The 27,787-nt window shown below is 32.1% G+C and overlaps 1 protein-coding gene across 2 annotated transcripts in view; it reads right to left on the reverse strand.

The window, feature by feature from the left end:
- Nucleotides 1-27,787, reverse strand: part of klar (klarsicht) — a 174,278-nt gene that overhangs the window by 39,055 nt on the left and 107,436 nt on the right. For both annotated transcript variants that reach the window (XM_081994470.1, XM_081994471.1), the window contains one exon: nucleotides 17,179-17,379. In XM_081994470.1, coding sequence (XP_081850596.1) covers nucleotides 17,179-17,379 — 201 coding nt within the window. The remainder of the gene's footprint in view (nucleotides 1-17,178; nucleotides 17,380-27,787) is intronic.

Here is a 27,787-nt window from a genome sequence, read left to right on the forward strand (position 1 = left end):
TTTAATACACTTTTTTGTGTATTTTTTTTGCATATTCTAATTTAACACGTATACATTTTTTTTAATTTTTATACGGAGTAGTTCATAAATTGAACATTTTAGTAACGAAAAATATTACATTGAAAGACAAACAATATAGTTATATAGTTACTTAATAATTCAACACATTATAAGATGTTTTATACAAGATGACTGAAGTGTACTACGAGATCAAATCAGACAGGACGACAGGCATATTTAACTAAAAATGACACATTTTTGGTAATACCAGCGTTGCCACATGTATTTAAAATCAGTGGCAGAATCATTTATTTGTCATCTCTATAAAAAAATCATAATATAAATCTCAAACAAGTAGAATAGGAACAAAAAAATTGGCACAGCAACAAATTATTAATTATTTGACAAGTTCAAAGACATTAATAAATTTGAGGTTTGAATACTTAGAGAAAGTCTATTTCTGTCCATTCCGTAAAGTTTATTGAAATAGACACTTTTGTTGAACCAATTGGAATAAAATGTGACAAGAACAGATTTTTAATATCTATGTCATTACTATTACATACGTTTGAAAAGATGCAAACAAAAAGAAAAAAGATGCAGGAAAAAGATAATTAGACGCGATTTTTACATTTTTTTTTAAATTTACACTACATTAAAAACCTAGTGAATCAAGAACACTTTTTTAAATGAAATTGATATTACTAGGTAGATAGAACTAGATAACAAATACATCCAAATAACTCCAAGATAGTTCAGATGTAACCCCCTAAGGTATATGAACTCAATATGTTCTTGAAATCGACAGTCATCATAGTTTGACTCACTTCTAACTTGCAGGACGGTCAATGCCTTATTTAAATAGCTAGCAACATAGTACGAGTATAATGATAATTTGCAAACCTACTGGAGCTTAATATTATTATACTTTTTTATGTAATTGAAGTTAATTAACCGAAAAAATATTTGCAAACAATTAATATCAATAAACTAATTGTAGCACTGAATTAGATAGGCATGTCGAGTTCTGTACTGAACATTTCCGTTTAACGGAAAGGTATTCTTTCGTGCAGATTGGCTCATCTACACAAATTGCTTAACCGAACTGGGAATATTACTTTTTGAAGCTTAAAAGAACAATAGCTTCATTATATGGTACTCATGTATTATTTACAGTTGCATAGATAAGTAGTGGTTTTACTACATGATGATGAGCGGTATAAATTATGAACGAAATTGGTCGTTAATCGATAATAGTACTGGGATCATAATTTTAGCACTCACAATTAACAATAGTAAATATTGAAATCCAAATCAAAAAAATAAGGTATATTCTTGAACACATTCACATCACTACCATCTGCCACGTCTATATCGCCGCATATGATGTTTATGAAATGAGGCATAGTTTTAATGATCTAATAAAGCTAATAAGTCAACAAACCCGAATTACTACTGCAGCACTTTATTTTTTTTGACAAGCAGATGACTTTGTTCCTAATGGTTGCAGCCTAATTAATCGAATGATTGACCTTTCGTTATTCCGACCTCTTTGTATCAAGCTGGTATAACTTTATCATGTCTTTTGATTTGCACCGAAGTCATTGAAGGTCGATTCTTTCCGGTTTAGTTGGAATCGATTTTATCGCTTTCACTTATTGACAAAATTTGCGGTAAATTAATTAAAAACTGATTCGAATTAACATTTAGATCTAAATCTCAAAAACCACTTTAAAACAATAATCGAATAATATGTAGTTGTTTATTAAAGGTTTAGAACGTGTCCTACAAATAATAACAGATTGGATTTGATAAAACAAATTAAAATTTAAAAATCTTTGTTTCCTATAGTATTTCATTTCCCAGTCAGAGACAGTCATTAGTGTTACTAAACTACAATGCATAAATGAAAAAATTACAAAGTGACTTTCGGTAATCGCCCAAAGAAAGTTGTTTATATGAAATGTAATAATTTTCCTTATAACTAAGCAACAACAATTTATGGTATCAAATAAACAGGTCGTATTGTCGAGAAAAATCACGTTGAATAATAGCGAGCAAAAGTCGTAATAACCGTGCTAAGCAATAACCTTAACTCAGCGCATAACGACAGTCACCGAACGATAAGCGTTTTAACACCCTCGGGCGATCAAAGAGCCTAGTAAATGTGTAACAATAATTAAAAATCGCCTGTAAATTAAAGTATAGAGTGCATAATATCACGATCCCGTTGTTCTTCGCCAATTAGTTTTATGTTCCGGTATTTTCGCATTTCTTAGCACTTTCACTAGAAATCATTGATGTGGAGACATTTCCCAGAAACAAAATTCGTAGAATGATACCTTTTTTGGACGCTGCTGTAATAAAGTTCGACAGTTTTTGACAAAATCAAAATAAAAACTTTGTAAAACCGATATTTTAACGGTAAAGGTTGTAATTGTTCATTTACTTGCCATATTCATAATTAAGAAATTCCATCTTAATTGGTTGAAATGTATTTTTAAGATAAGGGGTGAAAACCATCTAAATTGTAATGACGTTTTTAGGTTGCTCTTGCAGTGTTCTTAATAGAGAAGCTATGGCACATCAAACCTTAAAAAAAATCCTGATTTTATCTTTTTTTATTTTCCTATGAATTTATTAACAAAAATCTTTTACAAAAAAGGTTTGAAAACCCCCTTTTGTAAAGTTTTTTTATTCATAATCAAAACATAATAATAACATAACATACTAACCACATTATATCAAAACGCCACGGTTTTCTACTGAACAATACTAACATCAATTAAATGTGAAATTGTTATTGGTATTTTATTGACCAAATATACGGTTTTAATAAATATTACAAATTTTACTGCTGTTTTAGTACAATAAGTATGCCACTATATCATCTAAGATATATTACTTTTTAGAAGCCACTAAAAAAGGTCAGTAGCGCAACGATAAATTAACTGATTTAAAGTTTTTTGAAAATGCAGTATATTTTTATGGGTACTATATGATTTTACTGCCATAAAATGTCTCATTTTCCTCACAATTATGGCAGACAAAGAGGGATGATAAAAGGAATGAATAGATTGTAACTGCAACTTTCTTAGCAATCAAAAAAAAGTTAACTTCAAACTACGTTTATATACTTCACTAGTTTTTAAGCAAAGTTAAGTGGCTTAAAGGGTAAGTATGTACTTAGAAGAGCGATACATTCTTGACATTATTAATATATCTGCTTGATTGGTCATAGTAACGACGAGGATCAATCAGGTGTAAAAACATGAAGAGTCGATGAAAAAAGTTGGTATTACCGTTGTGTACTGTCATCTGTCGAACCCGTTTTACGATATTATACTAAATATGAGACTGATAAGTCAAATTTTAAACACACAGAATTAAATGATGCATTGACATTTGCTTAAAACGGTTGTCCAAATACTGAATGATCTTCGAAAATTTATTTCTTAAAAAATGATGAATCTGTGTCAAGAAATTCCTTACAAGCACAACGGAAGTGTTAATGAGTCAACACTTAAAAAAAAAAAACAATTTTATCTTCCAAAATGTAATTATTTTCTCTACTGCGTTACTTAACTGCGTTAGTATAGCAATTATATTAAAAACTTGAATTCAATGAAAGTTTAAATTTAATTTTATACAGGATAATTTTCAATAAAATGTGACTCTTTGCGTAGAATGAAGCACGTCAATTTTACTTTAAAACTAACAAGGTATACAAGATTAAGCTAAGTTTTCCATGTTTTTTTTTTATAATTATTTTGAAGATAACTCAAGAAGATAAGTGCTATTAGACTTCAATGGCGCACCATAAACAGGTTCGGAGTGATAAAAAGGAGGACCATAGAAAACAAACATGTAGAAAAAACTAGAAAAAATAAAATAAAACTGTGACACCTCTGACCTATTTTTTATAAAATCATCTGAGCAATTACTCTTTTAAATACTGTCGTATCTTAATACTGTCTTATATTTGAAACAAAAATATAGTAAAGAATTATTAAAATTCAACACCGACTGCCTTATGACTTAATTAGGTTTAATTATGATAAATGGTTTCAAAGGCGTCAAAGGAAATTAGTTCTGTACTACTACGTGTCAATTATTTTATTTTAAAGATAAATTTAACACTTGACTGAAATGTGCTAAAACTTAGTGTAGGCATTTGTGCGTAAAACCCTGAGGCCTTAACGCTTGCAAAGATGAAGGTTGAAATTGTTTGTGCAAGCGCGAATATGTGTAATTGGTGTCAAAAACGGACATTGTAAAATATGTGCCTGTCTCACATATAGATGTGACAAAGCGAAGTTTCTATATAAGAACGGGATGATTGGTACTTGAGGGAAACCCAATTTCCACGGAAGATAATCCAAACTTTTCGGAAAAATTTCTCCTTTCAGCTGTCGACAGGTTAGTAGGTTAAATCATGTTGCTGGAATAATTAGTTTTATTACCAAAGAATAAAAATAAAACCCACGCCAGTGGGAGAGTCGGGCTTCATTCAGACAGGCATTTGCATAAATAGGTAATACCCACACATACACATCTTTTATGCTTTTGTTAACTTTCCACAACTTCTCTTGTTAGTATGCGATTTTGTTGGGTGTCTCGTTATGCCCTAACTTACCATCTAAGGAGAATACTAAAGGTTTTTTTAAATATTATCTTTGAATCGACAAAAAGACGTTATAAAGAGATATTAAATTGCACAAAAACTACTGGATTATAACAGCAAAGGTTCAACAGCTGGTAAAAGGTGAACACTTTAATGTCGTAGGTGGATACTTAATGAAAGCAAATTTCATTGTTCATCTATGGCGTTAATATATCTGCGAAATGCGGGCTGATATTTATAGACTTTTGAGACACCAAATTGTCTTTCAACTAGAATAATGGGTGTAAAGGGGAGGATCCCAATTGGAGTCGAACGCAAAGCAGATAAACAACAATAAACCCTTATACACTAAACAAACCTCACCTTATTTAGATTATAACTACCACAAATAAATAACACTACCATGAATACTGGAAAAAACCCACTGAAACACAGAACGGCTTTTACGGTTATCGGCTTTAGGGCACTGAACCTAACGAATTACCAACAGAACTACTCTTACTCCCCTAACCCTTGTGTTCCGGTAAACGACAAAACCTAGCATTAAAACGTCATTAAGGATCGCATGCAAATCATATCATTTCACTTAACTATCGTTATTTAGTTATTACAGAGGAAAATATACATCATGAAGAGTAGTTTTTTCTAACTTACCTGTTAGATGATATCATTGCAATTAGAAGCACAGGAACCAATCAAGAAACTTTATAATTTGAATAACATTTCCTTCTAAGATGTCTACAAGTTAAGTCATTAAAAATTATGAAGAAATGTTGCAATAATTGTTCTAAAACATTTGATATGCTGTCATTATGTAGGGGTTATATAACGTTGAAAAACAATAGCAAAAATTGTAATTTCTTCGCAACTGGCTAGAACATTGAAATTATATTTTACTTATTAATTAATAATTATTTAATTTGTTCTCATTTGTTTCAGAATGAGAAAGGTATTTTAAAAATAGTCTCCCATAGCTATTGACCTGCCTAAAATTTTATTTCAATATCTAAGCGGTTTAACCTCATAATACTTAGCAATAATACTGTATGTCTACTAAGTCAACAGTAAACGTTACTTTACGTTATCATTATGTTGTAAGTATGACATAAAACGAACAAAAAATATATTTATATGAAACTGTATGTAATACCACCACTATTATTTGTCAACTCTAAACTAATGTATAATATTCCAATGTGTTGTAAATTCTTCAGTTCTGTTTAATAACATTTAAAATGCCCAATTACGCCAACGTATTTCTAAGCTCACTTAAGCCAAGTATAGTTAGAATTCTGACAGTTGTGAGTAGTCAGTAGAGTTAGAATATGCCAAATGTCACACGTAAACATAAAACACGTTGAAATAAAAAATATTAAAAAATCCTTTTTCTAGTTTTGTGGCCAAAATTTGGAAAGTTGCAATTTGAAATCTGTTTAACCAGTCATTTGCTCTTTTTCTGCTCATTTGCCTTTAATTCGCAAGTTAATTATTTCAAGCCTAGTTTTGATAGAACTTGAAGTGTAAATATACAAATTATCTTCTTGTCAGTCTATTAAGTCAACAGTAAAATTTGTCTTTGAATGAAAACTTCATTTCAAGTTAGTTTTACTCATCTTATGTTTTACAACAAAAATTTTATTATGTACAGTTTCTGAGATATTTACAGTCAAAGTTGTGAAGATGCACTGAAGTATATTTTACAATATGCAATATTAATAAAAAGTGTAAAATTACAATTACATTAATCAGGTAATTTAAACCACTTTCAGAGCACGTTTGCCACTAAAACACACATCGCTCCAAATAATTTAAACCTGCTAATAATAGCTACTTTTACGCAAAGTTTATTATTAAGTGCTTAGAGGAAAAAATAGATAAAAGAAATTGTTGCTGATTGTTATTTTGGTTTTCATTGTTACTGTTTTTCATCGAATAAGAAAAGTTACAGAAGAATAGAAAAAACCTGGTATTTACAAATTTGCGTGGCGAAGCAATACTTTCATCACCAACTAAATAGAACACTAATTTAAGCAAATGGTGCAATCCCTAGCAAACAGATGGCATAACAAAAAAGACTTAGCTTAGCAAAACCCAAAACTTTTGCATGGTCAATGATTTTACCAAAAAATAATGTATTTCATCGAAAAACAAAACTAATCATGGTTGGTTAGAGATTATAGAATTCAAATACCACTGAAATTGTTCTTCCTAGAAATGTTAGATTTTATGAAATCCAGATCTGTGCTTAAAAAAACTGCAGATGTATATTAGATGAAATAGAAAATAGTAAATTGTACAACAAGGGTGATAAGATGGCCCTATCGCATAAGGACGACAATTTGTCGGACGAGGGCGATAATGAACCAATATCCCTGTAGGAGTAGACAAAATTATTAACAAAATAGGATAGAAGATGGAATAAAAAACGAATAAAATAGAGAAAAAGATTTTCAAATAATTATAATTTAAAAGAAAATCAAATAAGAATACATTGTTAAGTAAAGTGCAACTCATTTTCCTCATAGTTTAATACTAGGCTAGGTTAGGTTAGGGATTTTCGAACATGGAAATTTGCAATTTTTGGTCGCCATTTTCTCAAAAACGGTGTCAAAAATTTAAAATTTAACTTCAATATGATAGGATAACCTCGAAAGGTGTTCAAATGCAGGACCCTGTACCTCTATTTTTTTAGTCAATTTAGGTTAGGTAGTACAACCAATTCAAGTAATTTACCTCCATTCATATCTGAAATTTGATTTTTTCGATTTCTATGTAGATTTGACAATTCGGTTGATCGAGGTGTGGCGACAGTAAAAACATCTAAAGTAGCAGATAATCTTTCAGTATTGCAATGTGTTGATAGGCTGATATTTTCAGAAGACAGCACACTATAGAGCCCAATGGTTGCATCAACAAAGTTACTTTTGTTTACAATTTACATTCCTTTCGAGTATCGAAATAGACTATCCATATTGTAAGTAGATTAAAGTAACTTTAAACAAACCAATAATAACTGCTACTTGAATTAGCAGAAAAAATTAAAAGGCACCTTAAATTCACAATTTACAATAAAAAAAGCATTTTTGCAACAAAAATGAGACATTAAGAGAGATAAACGTAAAAGCTTATGGCAAATGTTGTTACACGATTATGGATGCATAACTCGCAACAGACCATAAATAAGTAATGAGCTAAAATTAAACCAGATCTGGTTCGAATTTGAAATAGGTAAACGACTACCATAAAATTCTTCATGTAGGAAAAGCAAATACCTCACATCCGGTCCGTTGTGAATAGTGCAGCACTCACGGAAACGGCTGTCGGTAACCAGCAGGCCATGCGAGAGAATGAAATAATGAATTGACGTTTTTTTTTTTAAATAAAAATCGGCGAAAAATAGATGACTTCCGTGCTCGACAAATACGACCATAAACAAAATTGTAACGGCAATAAAATTTTGTTTTGTTTTTTGAGTCGTGATTGAATTATAATGATGTGTCATGACATGTGAAAATCACTTTATTTCAATCTTGAGGGTAACATAGCGTAATGAGGAGTTTATACTTATATGGTAGTTAATACAAGTGAAAGTCCGATGATTATATTTCACTTACGGTCGTACCTCCTCTTTCATAAATCATATTTGGCACAGCTGGAGACAGTTGAATCGATAATTTGCCAAAAGAATTTCTTCCCCATACAGTAAATCTTGGCGCTTTAACAATAGATCATAAAGATCGCTTTTTTTAATACCAAAATGTGGTTCAAAAAAAGCCGTTGTTGTCTATCGAACTTCTCCGCCCCTTTAGTTGTAAAATGTTTTAACCTGACCTGTGGACCCGTTATCCTCGTGTTGCATGGTCTAAAGCCATTTTGTAAGAGTGTAAAACAAAAAGAAACGTTAGATTTTTTTGAAGTGTAATGTTGGTAATTTATCTCCAGCTGGCCAAAAGCAACATCCGGCTAATTGATGTACAGTTAGTTTTGAACAATGACACTACACGCGCACTTTACTCAACGTAAACAAACGAGACTTCTATTAGGTTATATTTACGATAGAGTATTGAATAAATTCCGCGCCATAGTAAAACGATAATTGCAAAACGTCTTCGCTTTGTATTTGGAACATTCCCTGAAGGAATCGACAGAATAGATATAATATCTAAGATACAGCTGAACTCAAGGCCCGATCGTGAAGAATCATTGCTTAACCAGCTGGTAAGGAGTGCTCGTTCAAAATACGAAATTTCATACTGAAATCATTATTTTGTAATTACACACTTTGTCGGCCTAGAAAAACTTAATTGAGGGTTGCCAACGTTGGATATTCGACCAAGAAATAATTTGTTTTTTGAAACATGCCACACTGTACTGTATACTGACTATTGCCCCAACAAATAACTACAAGGGTGGAGTTAATAAAACCAGGTACAAAAAGTGAAAAACATGAAATCAAAAATAAATTGTCCAATCCACAAACCCTAATAACCGTAATAGCGTAAGAAGGTAAACATTTTTTTCCGATCTGTAATAATGAACAAATAAATTGAAGTTTACGTTGGGAAAAAAATCTTTTATAAAGCGTATTAAGTACCGATTCTGTAGAAGATGAAATCGAGCCATCAGTTTACCGTAGAAAATGGGTCATTTAGATCATTGAAATTAAATTGAAAAGAAAATCGAGCGTCAAGATTACGCATCCGTGTAATGAAGAAACGCAGATTTGAGCAGAGTAGAGTAGATAGTAGTAGATAATATTTACAAGTAGATTCGTACAGGGTTGCCAATATAATCTAAAGTGAAAGTGTCTAATAATGAAAAAACACGTTAATGTGGAGTACACATTAAAAAGCATGAACTAAGATCGCGTGATCAAATGCAATAAGAAATAGGTAATTTCATAAGCAAACACGAGCGATTAAGTACTAATCGGAAGAATTTTATAAAAACACTACAGGCGCTAGATAATTAAGACGCAAACTGCACATTTTTACTTAGAAACTCATTAAAAACGTAATTCTCTGCGCTTCCGCGATTCCACCAAATTACCCGAAAGCCACATAACATAAAACAATTTACAACGTAATTATTCTGACTTTTATACGTTGTAAAACTGAATAACAAATATTTATGCATCAATTCTAATAAATTGTCTATTTTGTTGTGGATCTTCAAAGCTAACCATTTTGTATATACTCGTAGATATGTTTGTTCTTTTTTGACCGTCTGTCTTTCTACAAAGGAGAGATACCAAGAACCCAAATCTAGTAAACCATACTATTATGTTCATGCAATTAACAAGTTAAAATTTGTAATTAACTTATAAGACCTAGATAAAGTGCTATTAAAAGGCTGTAGTGGAACTTGAGAGAGACTCTTGAAGCTACATACTAACTTAAAAAATTGGTGAAATATTGAAATATGTTGCATGTTGCATGCATTAATCATTATTTCTATTTAATTAAACACTGTTTTTTACCATTTCTTGATTGCAAATTATATCCAAAAAAATAAGCAATTCCGACGTTCTCTGTATACGAATCGGAATGACATTTGTACTCTTAAAACAAATCAAGTATATTGGATTGACTTTAACGCACATTTTAATAATTACTAAACTACTCGCCACCTGACCCACTGTCAAGTCTCGTCATTTTGAAACATGCTGTTTGCACTGCTGTAGAACTTAAGTAACTTCTAGACCAGTAGTAATAGAAGGTGATAAAAAAGTCTGAAGAAATACATATTATATTATTAACATACATTTCTTTAAGCTTGTTTTATATCTTAGAGTATATTATAATATATCAATAAAATAAGATTAACACAAATATTGTTGTGTGCCGAACAATTTTAAAGAGCAGTTATAAGCAAATCTTGAAACTACAATTGTTCCTACAAAAAATTGACTTTGGCTTCTGGACAACCGGTATGGTCTTATTAAATATGGAAATAAGTCTGAAAAGTACCGAACTATGTAATAGAAAATGGTGGACATACAACGGCTTTAAAATGACAAATATAAAGTTGTCATTGTTTGAACTGTGATATCATTTTTTTGCTGATAAATAAGATATTGACGTAAACATCATTATTGTATGATAAAAAAAAATTAGAAATTTATCTTTGCACGTGTTTCTCTACCACCCTGTAAGTACAATTCTACAACATTAAGGTCTCTGTTTTTCACATTAGCAGTAAGTTAAAAAATCAATCCCCCTAATAGTGCAAATTGGGTCAAAATCCATACCGGTGGAGTTGGCTCAAAATTTCAATCCTATTGATTTAAAATTCACATTGAAATAACTACTGACATAATAACATTAATCTAGTAACTTTTGGTACATAATCAAGACTTGCAGGCAACTAGTCACTTTTTATGACAGTATACAACCCAGATACATCAGCCAAACAATAGACTTAACGCATAAAGAGAAAAGTGTTTTGTTAATTGAGTCAGTTCTTCTCTTTTTTGACGTGTATTGCTATCTTGCTACAACCGTTGTCCATTAAAGATGGATCTTTCTATCTGATTAAAATACTACACAAAATACACCAGGTTTGACTAATCCTGATTTCAATCTTCCCAATCGAATCTAGCAATCTCTGCAAGTACAGCATAATTGAAAACTTTCACATTCGAAAAATTTTCAATTCACAAAAATAAACCTGCAGGAGTTTAGAGGAATATGTATTGTTTTGTTTTCAAAACAATAATCTAGAATTGAACTTTTGAGTATAAATAGAAAAAAGTCACGGTTTCGTATTTAGGGTATTTCTATGTTTACTTAAGCTGGTTTAACAAACTCTTTCAGCTTTATATTTAATCCAGCCTATTTTAGTTTTCAATACAAACTCGACCTAAAGCACGCTGATTAATTAAAGAGGATCAGTTTAGTCGAACCTAATAGAGAGTTCAAAGATAAAAGGTTTCGGTTAAACCTCAATGGAAAGTTTACAAAATGAGAATCAAGTAACACTATAGTAAAAAAGCAAAGGAAACTTTTGATTAACCATTTTACGACTTTACTAAATGAACTTGATTAAATTGGTTAAAATTGTTTATTGAATGTTGGAATAATACTTGAAATAAGATATATATATATAAACCATCTTTATTTCCGAGGAAAAAGGCTATCGACCTACCGGTCTTTCTGCCAATGTTACAGAAACAAAACTTATGTACTAAATATTTGTTAAAAAAAAAAAAAAAAAAAATACAATGTTTCACAAAGAAAAGGTTAAAATTAATAGTTCGTTTTTTTAAGTAAAATGTTCCAACAGAGTATATTGAGGAAAGGCGTAGCGAGATTGTCTATTTGGTCTTGTGAGGGAGATGGGGTTTATAATTGTCCAGTTGTGGGGGTTGCCTTTCCATTTTGCCTCTAGTTTCGTTAATCGTTCTGTTATTTTTGTCATTTGTGTCCGTTCGTAGAGTAATTCGTTGGTTGGGTTATGTAGCGGGTTTTGAGGATGTCTAATCTTGGTTACTAGTCTAAGTGCAATTTGTTCTGTAGTTTGTATGTGTTTTTTTGTTTTGCTGGTCGCATTAACTCTTAGTATGTGTCCGTAGTCGAGTAGAGGTCTGCAAATAGATTTGTATATTTTAGTTGCAGTTTTTGTGCTTATACCTCTGTTCTTGTACGTAAGAGCTCTGAAATGTTTAGTTCGTTTAATAATTTCAGTTCTCACGTTTTGTGGTGCATGTTTTGTAAATTTGAGTTTTTGGTCAAGTGTTATCCCTAAGTATTTTATTTCTGGGCTTGGTGTAGTTACATTACCGTCTGCTGTTATTGTAGGAGAGTTGTCTTTTATTTTGTGATTTGGTAAGAGTAGTTGGTTTTTCGTGGGGTTTGGTGTTAATCTCCATTTGTAGAACCATGCCGTCGTGTGGTCTGTTAATGTCTGAAGCTCCTCTACAGCTTTTGCCGTAGTTTTGGCATGAACTATGAGTGCTGTATCGTCAGCATATTGTAGAATGTAGTCATGTTTGCTTATGTAGTTTTTGTCAAGTAGATTGTGGTTGTATATGTCGTGACAGTAGATATTGTAGAGGAAGGGTGATAAAGGCGATCCTTGTGGTAGTCCTTGTTCAGGAATAAAAGGAAAGGAAAGGGTGTTGTCTATACGTATTTCTAATTGTCTGTTTTCCAGTAAGTTTCTAATAATGTGGATTAGGTATTTTGGAGTATTCAGTTTGTGTAGTTTGTATAGTAGTCCTTTGTGCCATACGCTGTCAAATGCTTTGTTGATGTCCATAAAGAGACATGCTGATTTCTTGTTTTCAAGATGCGTAGTTTGAATGTTGTTAGTTAGTATAAACAAGGGGTGAACAGTTGAGTGCTTAGGTTTAAAACCAAATTGGTATGGCGGTATGTGTTGTCCAATTAAGCGTTGTAGTCTATTCCTTATAATATTTTCAAACATCTTGCTCAGTACAGGAAGTAGTGTAATGGGTCTAAAGTTTTGTACTTGTGTGTTGTTTAGTCCCGTTTTTGGAATGGGAATTATTATTCCCGTTTTCCAAGTGTCTGGTATTACGTTGTTTTTTATGCATCTGTTGAATAAGTTAAGTATAATTTTGTGCGTTTGTGGAGTTAAGTTTTTCAGAATTTTACTTTTTATATTGTCTTTTCCTGGAGCTGTGTTTTTCATGCGTGCAAGTGCTTCGTCGTATTCTACGTCAGTAATCAATTGGTGCGTAAATGGTAAGTCATTGTTGAAGTAGTTGTCGTACCAATCAGTTATTCTAGTCCAGTTCTGCTCTTCAAAATTAGGGTTGGTGGAAATTGCGAAAGCTTTTTGAAAATGTCTGGCGAATGCGTCTGCTTTGTCTTTGTCTGTATCTAGTTCGGTACCGTTTTCATTTATATTGCCAATAAAGTTGTTTTTTTTGTAGCGCGAGAGTTTTTTTATTTTTTGCCAGTAAGTTTTTCCCGCGTCACGTTCGATTTCTTGGCAAGCTTCTAGCCATTTTTCTTGTCTATATTGATCAATTAGTGTTTTTACGTTTCTGTTCAGTTCGTTTAGTTTTGGTTTTAGTTCGTTATCATTCGTTTGTGTGTATAGTCTGTATAATTCTCTTTTACGTTTGAGAAGTCTGAGTATGTACTTCGGAAGAGTATGTTGATAGAAGGTATTTTTTATGTGGGGAGAATTGAAATAAGATTATGTTCAATTTGGTACCATTTAATTACCTCATTATCCAGTCTCTTAATTGAAAAACTCGAAATTGTGATTACATTAGTACTACCATTGATTGAATGTATTACAGAACATAGAAAAATTCTCAGTTAAACTGAGTTCACTTTCTAATTTGTTTGTAGAGCCATAAGTAACTTGTAACTAACTGTAATTGAGATCTTACAAGAAGAGTTTCTATTTTTTGACAATGAGTGAAACAAATAATAAATAAACAATTTTTCCACTTGATTCTGGAATCTAGCTGTTGTACAAATTTTGATCTTCTTAAAGAAAGAATCTCATCAATTATAAAATATGGTACTTCTTCGTTGTAGCAATCTGAGCTTTTCAATTCTTGAGAAAAATTTATTTTTATATTTTTCAGCATTTTACTACGATGAAAAAGACCTCACAAATTTATTATATATATTATTTAAATTGTTTAAATCTATATTTACTTATAAAGCAAAATAGCAAATTTAACTTTTGCAAATCTATATTCTTATGCGAGTTACACTCATCATGCATACATTTTTAGTGTTTAAACATACGAACATTATTTCAACATTAGAAACAAAACAGAAATACTAAACAAAAAAAAAAAACGTTTTTTTGTTATTTTTAACAGTTTATGCTAAATTAATACAGAAGTGTTTTTACAATTTTCGGTTAACGCTAAAATAACTGACAATAAGGATTAATAAAAACTAATTAGAATTTAGAAACAACGTTGTCAAATACCAAAGCTATTCTCCTGACGTTACACAACATTTTTTGTTTATTACACAAATATGGATAAAAATGTATTACTATGCTGAGTTCTATAGCGATGTTCCAATATTATCTTTAAGATACAACAAAACATTTAATAAAATTCGTTTATAGTAGCATTTCCAACTGCTTAAAATATTAAAAGACTGTCAATAATCTTAAAACAAAAAAATTTAAAAGTTGAAGTATGAATAACAATTTACTCTGTATATCTCTAAAAATACTAACACATTCATGCTACTTTTATATGGTTTGAGACATTCTGTAAACTTAATAAGTCTACCGGGTGTCCCTGAGAAGTGGCTCACCCCTACAACTTTTTTTTTAACCGATTTAAATAAAATTTGGTTGTATGAGACATTAAACTACATCAATGGAGGCATCGAACGATTTTCTAGCGCTTCCGGTTTAACCATAAATGACGTCATAATCAAAAATTTAAATGGGACACCCTGTATATTTTTTGATATTCGGATTCTGCTTATCATTCCGCATCCAACCATACCCATTTTGTCATATTTTGAGTGAAGTTTTTTGAAAAAAAGAAAAAAAAATTGATCTAGTGGGCTGCGAGTTGAACCAAATGTTAAATTTCCGGTCGAGGACTTCATCAAAAATAAAGTTTTCGTATTTTGTTCATAATTTACAACGGAATTGCAAATTTCTAGATTTTGAGAGAAAACTTGATTTTTTCAAATGACAACATGGCGGCTCACGAGTTTAGTAAAAATAACATATTTTTAGCAACATTTTGGTATCAAACACTTTGGTGTTTTGTATTTGCCATTTTCCAAATATTAGACAAAAAAGATGCACTTAATAACATTTATATCTGTTGTAGAGTGCTGAGAGTGGACTTTTTTTTCTTTTTTTCAAAAAACCTCATTCAAAATATGACAAAATGGGTATGGTTAGATGCGGAATGACAGGCAGAATCCGAGTACCAAAAATATACAGGGTGTCCTATTTAAATTTTTGATTATGACGTCATTTCCGGTTAAACCGGACAAGTCACAAGTATACAAAGTGACTCACAACAAAAAGCGCTTTGAAAAGCTTGTAAAATCCCATGAAACAACCGCAGTTCATTTAAACATAAGTAAATAAGAATGATTGCAACCTTTTATAATAAAGCTGCTGCTGGCTTATTATAATATCTAATCTAATCTGTATTGTTGTGCCAAAAATTACATTTGCACTTTTATTAACAATAGTAAGTTTTATTGGATTTCAGTTTATTGGACCTTTCTTGTATTATAATTTTTTTAGATTACACGGTTGCATAGATCAATTTTTCAAACTGATTCATTATTATAACCAAATACAAACTAGGTAAGTAGTTTGAGACAAATTGAATTCAAATAGTTAGAGTTAGTTACCTTTAGAGAACAAAATGATCATTAATTTTACCCAGTATCTGACATATCGCCGCAGACCACCCACGTGGTTTAAACCAAAAAACTTGCAATTGCCAATAATTATATAAAGCGTTATACCTTAAAAACATTAGCACCGTTTAATTACAACACAATTGAAAACTCAGGCTAAAAATTTTAGATATTAAAAACCGTTCTACATTTGTAAACTAAAACGTTGCAGTAATTAACATTTCAGACGTTTGCATTAAATTTCAATACGGTTCTTATTTGTTGTACTCTTCGATAATAAAACAACCACTCCTTAATAAATAAAGCCGCAATTTCTACAAGAATAATTTACGTGTCATATATTGCACATGACAAATTGATTGAACCGTAGCGGCAGAGATTGGAAACAAGACAAACTTCAACCGGTGTCATGCAAGTAATACCTGGGCGACTTAAAAAGGGGTCACTATCGAAAAAAATAACAGTTACAAATTATAGAAAGCTGCGCTATCCAATTTTGCGCAGATAAAAGCAGTTTAATTTTGACATAAACAGTAACGAAAAATATTATGGTGACTCGTAATTGCGTTAACAACATGTTAAAACGCCAACGCATATCATACAAAATAAATATATTAAGTACTCATGTATGGATATTTCAGAAGTGTTACCAGGGCGTTTCATTGTGGGAGCCAAATCAACAAACGTTGGAATTTATTATTCATTGCATGTAACAATGACAAACTAAAAGTTCCATAATTATGTTATGTAAAGACTGATTGCATTGTTCTTTGAGGAAAATTTGAGTTATTTCGCTGCACTCAATTGATAGGTATTTCTGCTTTTCTAATTCTGTCGCGCAATTATATGTGCAATAACAGCCTGAGGAGGTAATCATTAAAATATATAACTTTGTGGAGTATATCCTAAACGCTTACAAAGCAATAGTTTAGATCGACCGTCGATAAAGTACACTGCCGTTTTGTGCATTTCATACTTTCTAATAAAACATCGTGATGTCACACTCGAGAATACTTTCAATTTTGGACGTGACTTCTTTAAATTAACTAACTGTTCTTTTTTAATTACCGCTAATAATTGGTTAAAGGTTTGGGAGCGTACATGAGATCCACGAACCCCCGCGGTTCCAAGTAATAGAAATTAAGTTTAAAAGATCTTTAGCCCCGATAAAACTATGACTACGAGATTAGCAACTGATCAACAGATCCTTACCTTAAAATGTTGTCTTTTCGATAGTGATTCCAAGTAACATTGCCATTCTAAGGATCTCAAAAACAAGAGATGCCATCTGCGCTCAAGACCATTTGCGATGCGCCGTGCGTTGGCGGTGTTGCATTTCGCGTCTGGTCTCTTGCACAACTTGACAACCGAGCCTACGATTTTACCGTGATTTTCAATGTCACGGTGCAGCACCTGAAACAACCAAAATTACGTTATTAAAAGTATCCTGTTTTTAAAATTTTACTATTCCCATAGTAAATGTCGTTTATAAGCGTACGATATATCAACAAACAGATTGTCAAACATTTTCAAATAGTGAACGGCCTTTTGATGCCATCTATATTTGGAACTTGTATATTTTCGTATCCGCATTGTAAGTTTGGATAACCTTATTAGTTTCCTCAATCAGTCAGTAAATAATAAACTTGTGATAAATAAAAAAAATTGCAAAATCATAGTAATAAAAACGTATGGGAACATCAAAGTGCAACCAATTATATACTGTTTTGGGACAGTGAATTGCTCTTGTTAACAGGTAATTTAACCGTCTGCCAACAACATAGAAACTACTAATTATCGCAACTAGAAAGGTTTTTTTTTAATATAATTACGGTGTTATATGTACTTTTTCTCTGACGTGTGTGATTAACACAGATTCTATAATTGATCATGTAAGAATAAATTTAAACTTATTATGGAATATTAAATCATCATTCTAACTATTTGGTACAAATAAAAATGTCAAGAAAAGTATGTCAGTTAAGTCAGTTATATAAAGAACTGCCTCTAAAGTCAATTAGAGTATTATTAATATAAATTGTGATGTTTTAAACATAATTCACATGCATATCTAGTAAACATTACATTTAAGCAGTAAAGTAGTTAGTGGTTCGTAGAAACAGTAGAGTTTTAAAGCAGAACTGGAAGTCCCAATGAAAACTTTATGGTTTACTGAGAATGTACTAAAAACCACACTTTTATGACAGTTTTCACACACTCGCGTAGAGTACATACAATATTAAAATCTATATAAAGAACACTCGTGGCAAAATAGGAATTCTAAGTAATAATTGGTAATGTTAATAAACGTGAAAATATGAAATTAGCTATTGCTGCTTGAACCAGTTTGAAATCGCTAATATTTTATATATACAAACTTGTCCGGTTACTTAAAAACTTGGGTTGCTAACCTGTTAGTAAGTAATATTATTTAGACAAAATAATATTCATAAATTAGTTTTAGACTAGAAGTATTTTATCATTTAGGGTTAGGCACGTTCTACCATTGTTATGTTTCAGATCATATTACAGCCTGTCGAAATTATTCCAAACAATAGTTTCGTATTTCATATAGCTGCCCTTTTCGGTTGAATTTCATCTAATTTATAGAGCATGTGGAAGAAGTAAATCTAAAATATCTTTGTAAATCCAACGTTGACGCGGTGATGTCATTATTCAAACACACATGCCCTGAAGATGACGTCAAGAACATCAAAACGTTGACAATGGATAAATATCCGCTATAAATAAAGAAATAACTTCATATTACTGTTGAATAACACAAATCACTTATAACATGACACTTCAATCATTGTATAGTGTTCTTAACTGACAAATTGGTTGTTTATTAGTTTATCGCAATTGCAGTTCTACTGGACTAATGCAATCTTAATGTTCTTCAATATTTGCAATTAACAGATTCGACTTATTAACAGTCAGAACCTGTTGATTAACTTCTGGGTGTTGAATTATTCTATCAACTTTTATCAGCCAATTAGAGTTCGATGTAAATCATCCGATCTAACATAAAAAACTTTTCTTGGGTGAGTAATCTCAATTTCTTTAGAGAGTTTTATACAACCATTTTTTTTTATTTGAAAGCATCAAATAGTTTTGTGGTTTGACTTCCGTTGAAACAATCCCGAAAGGTTTTAGATGATTCAACTATAATTGCTATAAATTTTTTGGTTTTATAACGGATGTTACGTAAAAATCAAGTCTTAAATCTACTTTATTATTCAGACCCTGCAAAAAATTATGAGGCACAGTGGTTAACCTTCAAATCGTTCATATGTGTTAAATAGAAGCAGTAGTATCTTTATTATGTAATTTCAATACTTTTATTAATATAATATTATAATGGTGTCAAAAAAAAATTAAAACTGGATATTTTCAATTTGCAGCTTGAAAAACAATGTTTTTAAGCAATTTTCCATATTTCTTGTGGACTTTTATTGTAATTTTGTCTAAACATCGCCTTTTTTAGGTTTGTTTCTTATCGACACTCATCCTAGATCAATTATTCTTTCGGATTTATTTACATTTGTATTTGCAATTAAATTTATATTTGTTGATAACACTAAAATCATACTGTAATAAAAAAACTGACTGGCGCCAACCATGACTCCGTAGCAGCATCATTTATTTCTAGTGGGCGCCTATATTCGAGTTTGCTTTAATACTATTTTTTTTAATAAGTTATTTTAAGGTCATTCCTGACAAATAAATCAATATTCAATTTACTACGTCACATATGCTAAAAATATTTAAGCATAAATCTTATTGCGTCATTATTCAATAAGTTAATTTAGAATAACATAATCAAAATATGAAAATGATCAAACTTCCTTTGTACTGGGCGTCCCAACGACAAAGAAGAGTTCATTACTTGGTTAATTTTAAACGTTTTACCGAATATTATTATAGAATTGATCAGTATACAAATAAATAAATATAAAATAATATACAGTTAAGTCGCTAAAAACGTTAATATGCTTATTTATCTTTTCCGCACTTTTGAGTGAAATTTTTATGAATGCTGTAGGGCAAAAAATACTGAACAGCCAGTATAAAGTAAATTTAAATTTTTACCGTAGGTACGTGGATGATATTTTTATCTTGTGGAACCGTGACCCCTCACTACTACCGCAATTTCTTCACTTTGTGAACAACCTTCATCCACGTTTACTATCGAAGAAGAAACTGACAAGAGATCGCCTTTCCTCGACCTATTAATGACGCGACACCTGTATGGAATTTGAAGTATATCGAAAACCGACATAAACTGACAGTATCATCCGGTTTCGCTCAAACTCACCATACTCTAAGCCAGCTTTCAACAAAGAACTTGACATCATTAAGCAAATAGCGATCAATAATGGCTACCACTTACAAACTATAATGAAAATATATTACAAATTTTTTAACCAACACTAACTATCCTATAACATAATACATAATCATTCACAACAGCACAAAAAACCATTCAAATCTTTAACTTATTTTGGAACTATTTTCCAGGGCCTGGCACGCTTTTTTTCACCTTACAATATCTAAGTTGCATTTAGGGTAGTAGCCAGTTGATCAGACTCAAAGATAAAACAGACAAACGAAATCGGGAGTGTATCGTCTTAGTTGTGGATAGTGTACAGCCACATACAGGGTTTGTCAATGAAAAGTAGCCACCCTGAATATCTTCCAAAATAATTTCTCTGTTAAAAAATGCTAAGACACGTCAACAAAGATTGCAAGGGGGACATCTTTTTACATAGGATTTGAATTTCTGACATCAGCCCCTTTGCCGCCATAGCCACCCCCACTAAGTTTTCAAATGGCACCATACCCTGTGTGGCACATCGTTGGAAAGGGTATTTCATAAGGAATTAATTGCACTATTTTATTTGTACATTTGCTTTGAATTGAGACCAAAAAAAATAAAAAAATTTTTTTGTTATTTTGGTCAAACTGCTGATAACACTACCGAATACCTGTTTTCCATTCCATGTTTTTGCCTCAGTCGGTCAACTTGTAAGTTCGTTTTGAAGGAACATTGTCAATATGGTTTACACGACTGCCGAAAGAATAGAAATTGTATATACGTTTTTATTTCAAACATAACGACTGTGCACGTGCTGCCGCGCGCGCTTTCTATGCAATCCATCCAGATAAATTAATTGGTCATCAGTATGTCTTAAAGTTGATGCAAAAATTCATGGAAACTGGTTCAGTGACAAACAAAAAACATCAACCTGAAAGACAAATTATTAATGAACCAATTGAAGTTGCTATTTTGGGACACGTTGCAATGGATAATAATCAGTCTTTAAAACAAATTTCCCATGCATCGGGTGTTTCGACAAGCAGTGTATGGAGAATTTTAAAAAAACACAATTTTCATCCATACAAGATAAAATTGGTGACTGTGATAGACACAGTAAGGCTACAATTTTGTGAAATTATGTCTACTAATCTGACAAACAACGTGAACTTGTTGTACAATATTTGCTTCAGTGATGAGTGTATGTTTTTTTTGAATGGAGAAGTGAACAGGCATAACTGTAGGTATTGGTCAGACACGAATCCACATTGATTTAGGAAAACCCATACCCAATATCCAGAAAAACTTAATGTTTGGGTAGGTATTTTAGGAGACCACATCGTTGATCCGTTTTTTATTGACGGTAATTTGAATGGCGCTACTTATCTTGAGCTTCTTGACACCACTGTTGATCCGACCATAACAGAGCTACTAGAAAATGATGAAAATTTATTTGAAAATCAACTAATTTTCCAACAAGACGGTGCACCTCCACACTGTTCACTTCCCGTTCGAGAATATCTGAATAATCGATTTCCTGGAAGATGGATTGGATTGCGAGATCACCCGACCTCACTCCGTTGGACTTTTTTCTATGGGGGCATTTAAAATCTAAAGTCTATGCAACACAGCCGGCCAATATTGCAGACCTTAGGCAGAGAATAATACATGAATGCCGACAACTGACACCGCAAGTCCTCACAAATGTTCGCGAACTCTTCCAAAGTCGCTTGTATTATTGTATGGAAGTTAACGGAGGTTATTTTAAGCCATTAATTAAATGATAACCGCTATTTGCTATTATTTCTGCAGTTAACAGAAAATAAACACAAAACGTATTTTTTATTTTTTTTGGTCTCAATTCAAAGCAAATGTACAAATAAAATAGTGCAATTAATTCCTTATGAAATACCCTTTCCAACGATGTGCCACACAGGGTATGGTGCCATTTGAAAACTTAGTGGGGGTGGCTATGGCGGCAAAGGGGCTGATGGCAGAAATTCAAATCCTACGTAAAAAGATGTCCCCCTTGCAATCTTTGTTGACGTGTCTTAGCCTTTTTTAACAAATTATTTTGGAAGATATTCAGTGTGGCTACTTTTCATTGAAAAACCCTGTATAATTCAAAATACGCGTTCTAGCAAGCAATACTAATAAACATGAAACACAATCAAAGGTCTAGATTATATTTCAGCTAGCTAATAGTGGCATATATCATCTCTATTTGGGACTAGTTCATAAACTTCGCCAACTGTAAGAGCAATTAATTACATTTTGTTGGAGAATTTAGAATTTGGGTCATTTATTTTTGTCGCGATTTGTACAGAAATGTATAATAACAGAAACGCCGTAGTTCGCCGGCTATATCAAAATTACCTATTCGATCACCTCTATTTTCATAATATAATTAACAAAGAGAAGGGTAATTGGCAGCCAAGAACGACTCTGAAACCGAGCCGTCGATTTTTGTTCTTATTATTCATCAGTTATGATTAAACCGTTTCAGTCACTTATCAACAGCGTCTAAATTTAATTTAATTGTTCACCGCCTTTGAAGGATTTTAATTGACTTGCATTGGTAAAAGTAACAAGATTTTTCACAGTTGACTAATTATATCTGATATGGCAATATGTACCGAAATCGCCACGAACCAACTGTTACTCATTGCAGAGCTAGTTCAAGAACAATATCAAACATTTGTAAAGCAAGCCTTTCGTTAACATTACTCAATATATAAACCAGTACCTAACTTGTGATCCTATCTCCACTTATATTTTTTTAATAACCGCTATCGCACACATAGGATATACAATTTTGTACGCATTAGCAACTCTTTCCTCTTTGTAATGTTACGTTTGCAAGTGGGATTAAGTTCACATCACTGTATGTTCAGAAATGTATTATCGAGCTTAATGATCCGTGCATACCAAAATTACACAGGCTAAAAAATAAACAAACTTTATTGAAAACTAGAACACAAATACCAAGATAAATTAAATAAGCAGGCGCATGCGCTTTTGTATATAAAAAAAAGTTGAATCCCGCCTGCGTCAAACTGGTAATAAATGATCGAAAAGAGAACAATAATATTAACGAGTGTTCGATGATTAATTGATCGAACCTATTGAAACAGCAAAAAAAATGGCATAACCTTCGATGTTAACATTGAAGTGACGTAATGTCGGCAGCACGCATAAACAATCAACCGAACCAAAGATGTACTTCCTAGTACTGTTAGAGAAAAAAGCAGAACTATTGAAAGGCAATTTGGATCTGAACGAGCAGTTCAAAACTGACATACAAAAGGCGTAACTAAAACTTAAAGGAGAGCAACGACAATGTTGCTTTGTGGCTGGGTTATTTCTTGTAGTTGAGCTCTTCGAACTTGACAAGCCCGATTGGATTCCGTCATACCGAATGTTGTATGATGGTACATTTTTTATCTTTGTGGTTCATTTAATTTCCGCTAAACTATTACGGTCGAGCAAAACTTGAGATTCACGTTAAACGTGAGAGTTTTGAAGTGTCCGTCAATGCCTCGTAGGAAAATACGAAAATCTGCTTTCACCAATTTCCAAATCAATTAGGTCGTTGTACTAAACAAATGGGGATTCTATGGCATAACAAATATTAGGTTCATGAGAGCGAAACAATGAAACGTGAGAGAACCCGATCTGAAGTTGCACCACACAGATTTCTTTATCTATGCTGTGCACATTTTGAAGTAAAAGTACGAAATTCTTGCAGGTAATTATTCCGTTTCAGTAACTTGCAGATTGAGATAATTGAGTAATTAATGGCAAAACATGATATACAATTGGGAAGCCTGCAAGTTAGTTTCCGTACTAAACGCGGCAACCAAGTAATTTACAAATTAACTCCAAAAGGAAACGTTATCGGCCTACGACCTGGGTTTTCTAGGTCAAAACCACAAAACCTTATTGAATAATAACTTATTCGTGTAAAGGGACTTTCTCGCCAAACAAATGACTCGGGTACAAAAGACATACACCAACTCGTAATATGAACAGCTTTAAGTACATAAGATACCCATACAAATTTTAGGATATTTTATGACTTGAGCATCTGATGAAATTTAACATCCTGATGACGTTAAAACACTGCTATGACCTCCAGGCTAACACCGACGAAAATTATCTGTTTCAGATAGATGTAACTCCACTAAACTTGTAACACTGTCCTATATCTAGGACGTGCGAATTAGAAGAGAATTTGCGAGTTTCGAAACTTACATTTTATTGCGGACAGAAATCTAAATTTAAATGTGATTCAGGGACACACGGCCTAAAAATGAAATTAGAACAAAGTCACTACATCTAATAAGAGAATCTTAGATCATAGCTTTTAATTTATTCGATCCCGTTTATTTCCGTCTGCAAGTACTTTTTTCTCTCTGACATTACGATAGTGATATTTATAAAGCTAAGGATTTTTCAATAAATTAAATCTCACGGTAGCACAATAAGTTTTTTAAAAAAAGTCATTAGCACAAAAAAACTTGCACCTGGTTAGTCAACACATCGTTCTCAAGTGGTAAAGAATAGAAATTTGCATATACACTGTACTAATGAATCCCAACAAAAAAGTGTCTAGTTTTATTTTTTTTCTACAGTATGATACTAGAAGCAGTCTACTTTTTAAAAATCTGCAAAATGTTTCATTTAAATCCTGTATTTTTGGAAGTACATAGCTTTAATTCAACAATACATATAATTTCATTAAATGAAATGGAAAAACAAGAAAGTTCAAATCTTTTAACATTTGTCTGATCACATTGACACAATCTGACAAATTAACATATAGTAGTGACGTCAGCACCCATTTGCAATTATCTTAAAGATAATTTATTATTTCAATTGGAATGATCTGTTAATTTAGGTTGCAATGAATTGTACGATGGTACGGTTTAGAAGTTTATAGAGTTCGAACTACAAAAGATGATAGTAAGGCTGAGCTTCGGCAAGTCTAGTGCACTTCAAGCAAAAATGTATTGTAACACTTTTGTATTAAAATCATGTAAACCTAGAAATTAATAAAGTCGGTATCAAGAAGCCTGCGATTCATTCAGTTCTCTGCATAAACCACCTAAAAAATATGCAGAAAATTTAATCCGTTCCGACAAAAACAGAAAAAATGAAAATAATTTGAAATGCTCATGTGGAAAAATGTTTAATTTGTACTGGTACGAATGTTTTTCATTATGCGTTAGATATCAGAAAAACTATGAGAAATAAAAAAAATGTCATCACATGTGCCACATCAGAATGCCCTAAATTTACTTGAAGCTGTCAAACTTTTTGAACGACCGTCCTATCTGTCCAGATTATTTTCAAAAATTGAAAAAATCCCAAATGACGTCAAAATGCGTGCAAGCATGCATGCCAAATTTCATTTCAATAACTTTTTTGTTTAGAATTTATAATTTAAAAAAAAATGGTTTTTGTGGCTCACCCTTAAGGTTCGCTAGCTCCCCTATAGGAGGCACCACGCAACTTATATCTATCTATTTATGCTACAATTTGGACCATCCTGTACATCTGGGTGGCCATTACAGAACAACTTTTTTTGGTATGGTAAAGATAGCAAGCTATCTTGTCTTACTTTACAGTCTATCAAGATTAATTTAAATCATCTTTACATCAGTGTTAACCGCTAATTGGCTGATGCACCCATAAATTTTCTCCGATTTGCAAAAATAAGCACTTCTTTTCGAAACTTATGTCATTTTCTGGTTTTATTGTCTTGGAGGATCTTTTTAATTAACGTATTTTTATTTTTTGTTGCGCTACGGTGGTTCTTAATTTTCTTATCCGGATAACGAGCATTAAATAAGTCGTAAAGTCCTTGATACGATCTACTTTCATTACCGCATCCGTAAAATATACAAAAGAAACAATTTGTTGGGATAATTTGAAGTAGTCAGATTTAGATTTAGCAAATTTCTGGGATTTTTTTATACTTTTCGACATTTAATTGTCATAGATGGATTTCAAAGGCCGAGACAAGTTGTTCTGTCATGGTCCACGGAGTAGAAGCATGGACCATGACAGAACAACTTATGAAAAAGATCTCGGCCTTTGAAATGTGAATATATCGGCGTGTTTTCCGAATATCCTGGAAGGATCACGTCACAAACGAAGAAGTACTCAGAAGAATCGGCAAACAACAAGAAGTACTTTGGCCATCTGGCATGACAAATATCGCCTTCAGCATCTTATCCTTCAGTACAAAGTGGACGGTAGAAAAGGTCAGGGTAGAAGAAGAAACTATTGGATGCAAAATCTAAGGAAGTGGTTTGGCCTGTTATCTATCCAATTGTTTAAACAAGCTGCTAATAAAGTTGGAATCGCCATATTAATAGCCCCACGTTCAAAAGAGATAAGGCAATTGAAGAAGAAGATGGTTTCAAAGTTGCTTATTTTTATACTTTGGTGATTATTTTTAAGGTTACGACAATGATGATCTAGTGAACATAGCTGTAATAGTTGTTAGGTGATCTACTGCAGTTATTCGTACCATAATACTTTTCATAATCGTATGCCAAATTAGTTTAAATAAATTTGGATATAGTAAGATGACTACAATTTAACCAAAGATGAATTAATGTTTTTAGATTCTAGTAGGTATGTAATATTCACTTAATTTTCTTTGACTTTGCTGCAGTGTTAATCAAACTTTAGGTTACATTGTTAATTAAAAAAAAACTTCTACTTCAAATTTGATATACATGGTGAAGGTTTATGACTAATTCATATCTGGTTTCGAAATTGGATTATTCTTTAACAGTTTGCCCAAAAAAATAAGAAAATGTGGAACACACGACACTACGTGCATAATTTATAAACCAAGCCAAATGCAGATTTCATATAAAACATTAGGGCATATTTTTATGTAAAACATCGTTCAGGTAATTAGTAACCAGTATACCAGATTGCCATATCAGATTTTTTATTTGTATAAAAATACAATTTAATTAAGATTTTTTGATTTAAATTTATATGCTCTGAATTTGTACGAATTACAATTGAAAGTAAATTCATAGAGCCTGCACACATGTTAACAAAAAATCTGACAGTATTATTATTACTTCTACCAGTGGAAATGAGTACTGAAAACACGCGATTTTGAAATAAAGCCCATTTTGAGACCGATTTTGAAATAAAGACCATGTCAGCCAGTAATATTTATGGTGTATTTCCCTTGAAAACGACATGGTTTTCAAGGGAAATACACCAGACAAGATGTCCGAAAAGTCTTCGTCTTGGGGAAATTCTGGTACTGGGAGTTCAGTTTGATATAAAGTTCAGGGCATATAGGACCAGACGAGAGCGTCAGGTCCCATATGCCCCAGAGAGAGAACTCGCTGATCAGCTGTAGGGTAGTTCTTGGACGCCAGAAAGTAGACTCACATGTGCGGGGACGCCAGGGGGCCTATTCTTGAAAGCAGGGAACGGAATTCTCAAGAGAATTATTGATAGAAT

Source organism: Ips typographus, linkage group LG16, assembly GCF_016097725.1.
Source record: "Ips typographus isolate SLU linkage group LG16, UJ_Ityp_2.0, whole genome shotgun sequence".
Taxonomy (NCBI): Eukaryota; Metazoa; Arthropoda; class Insecta; order Coleoptera; family Curculionidae; genus Ips; species Ips typographus.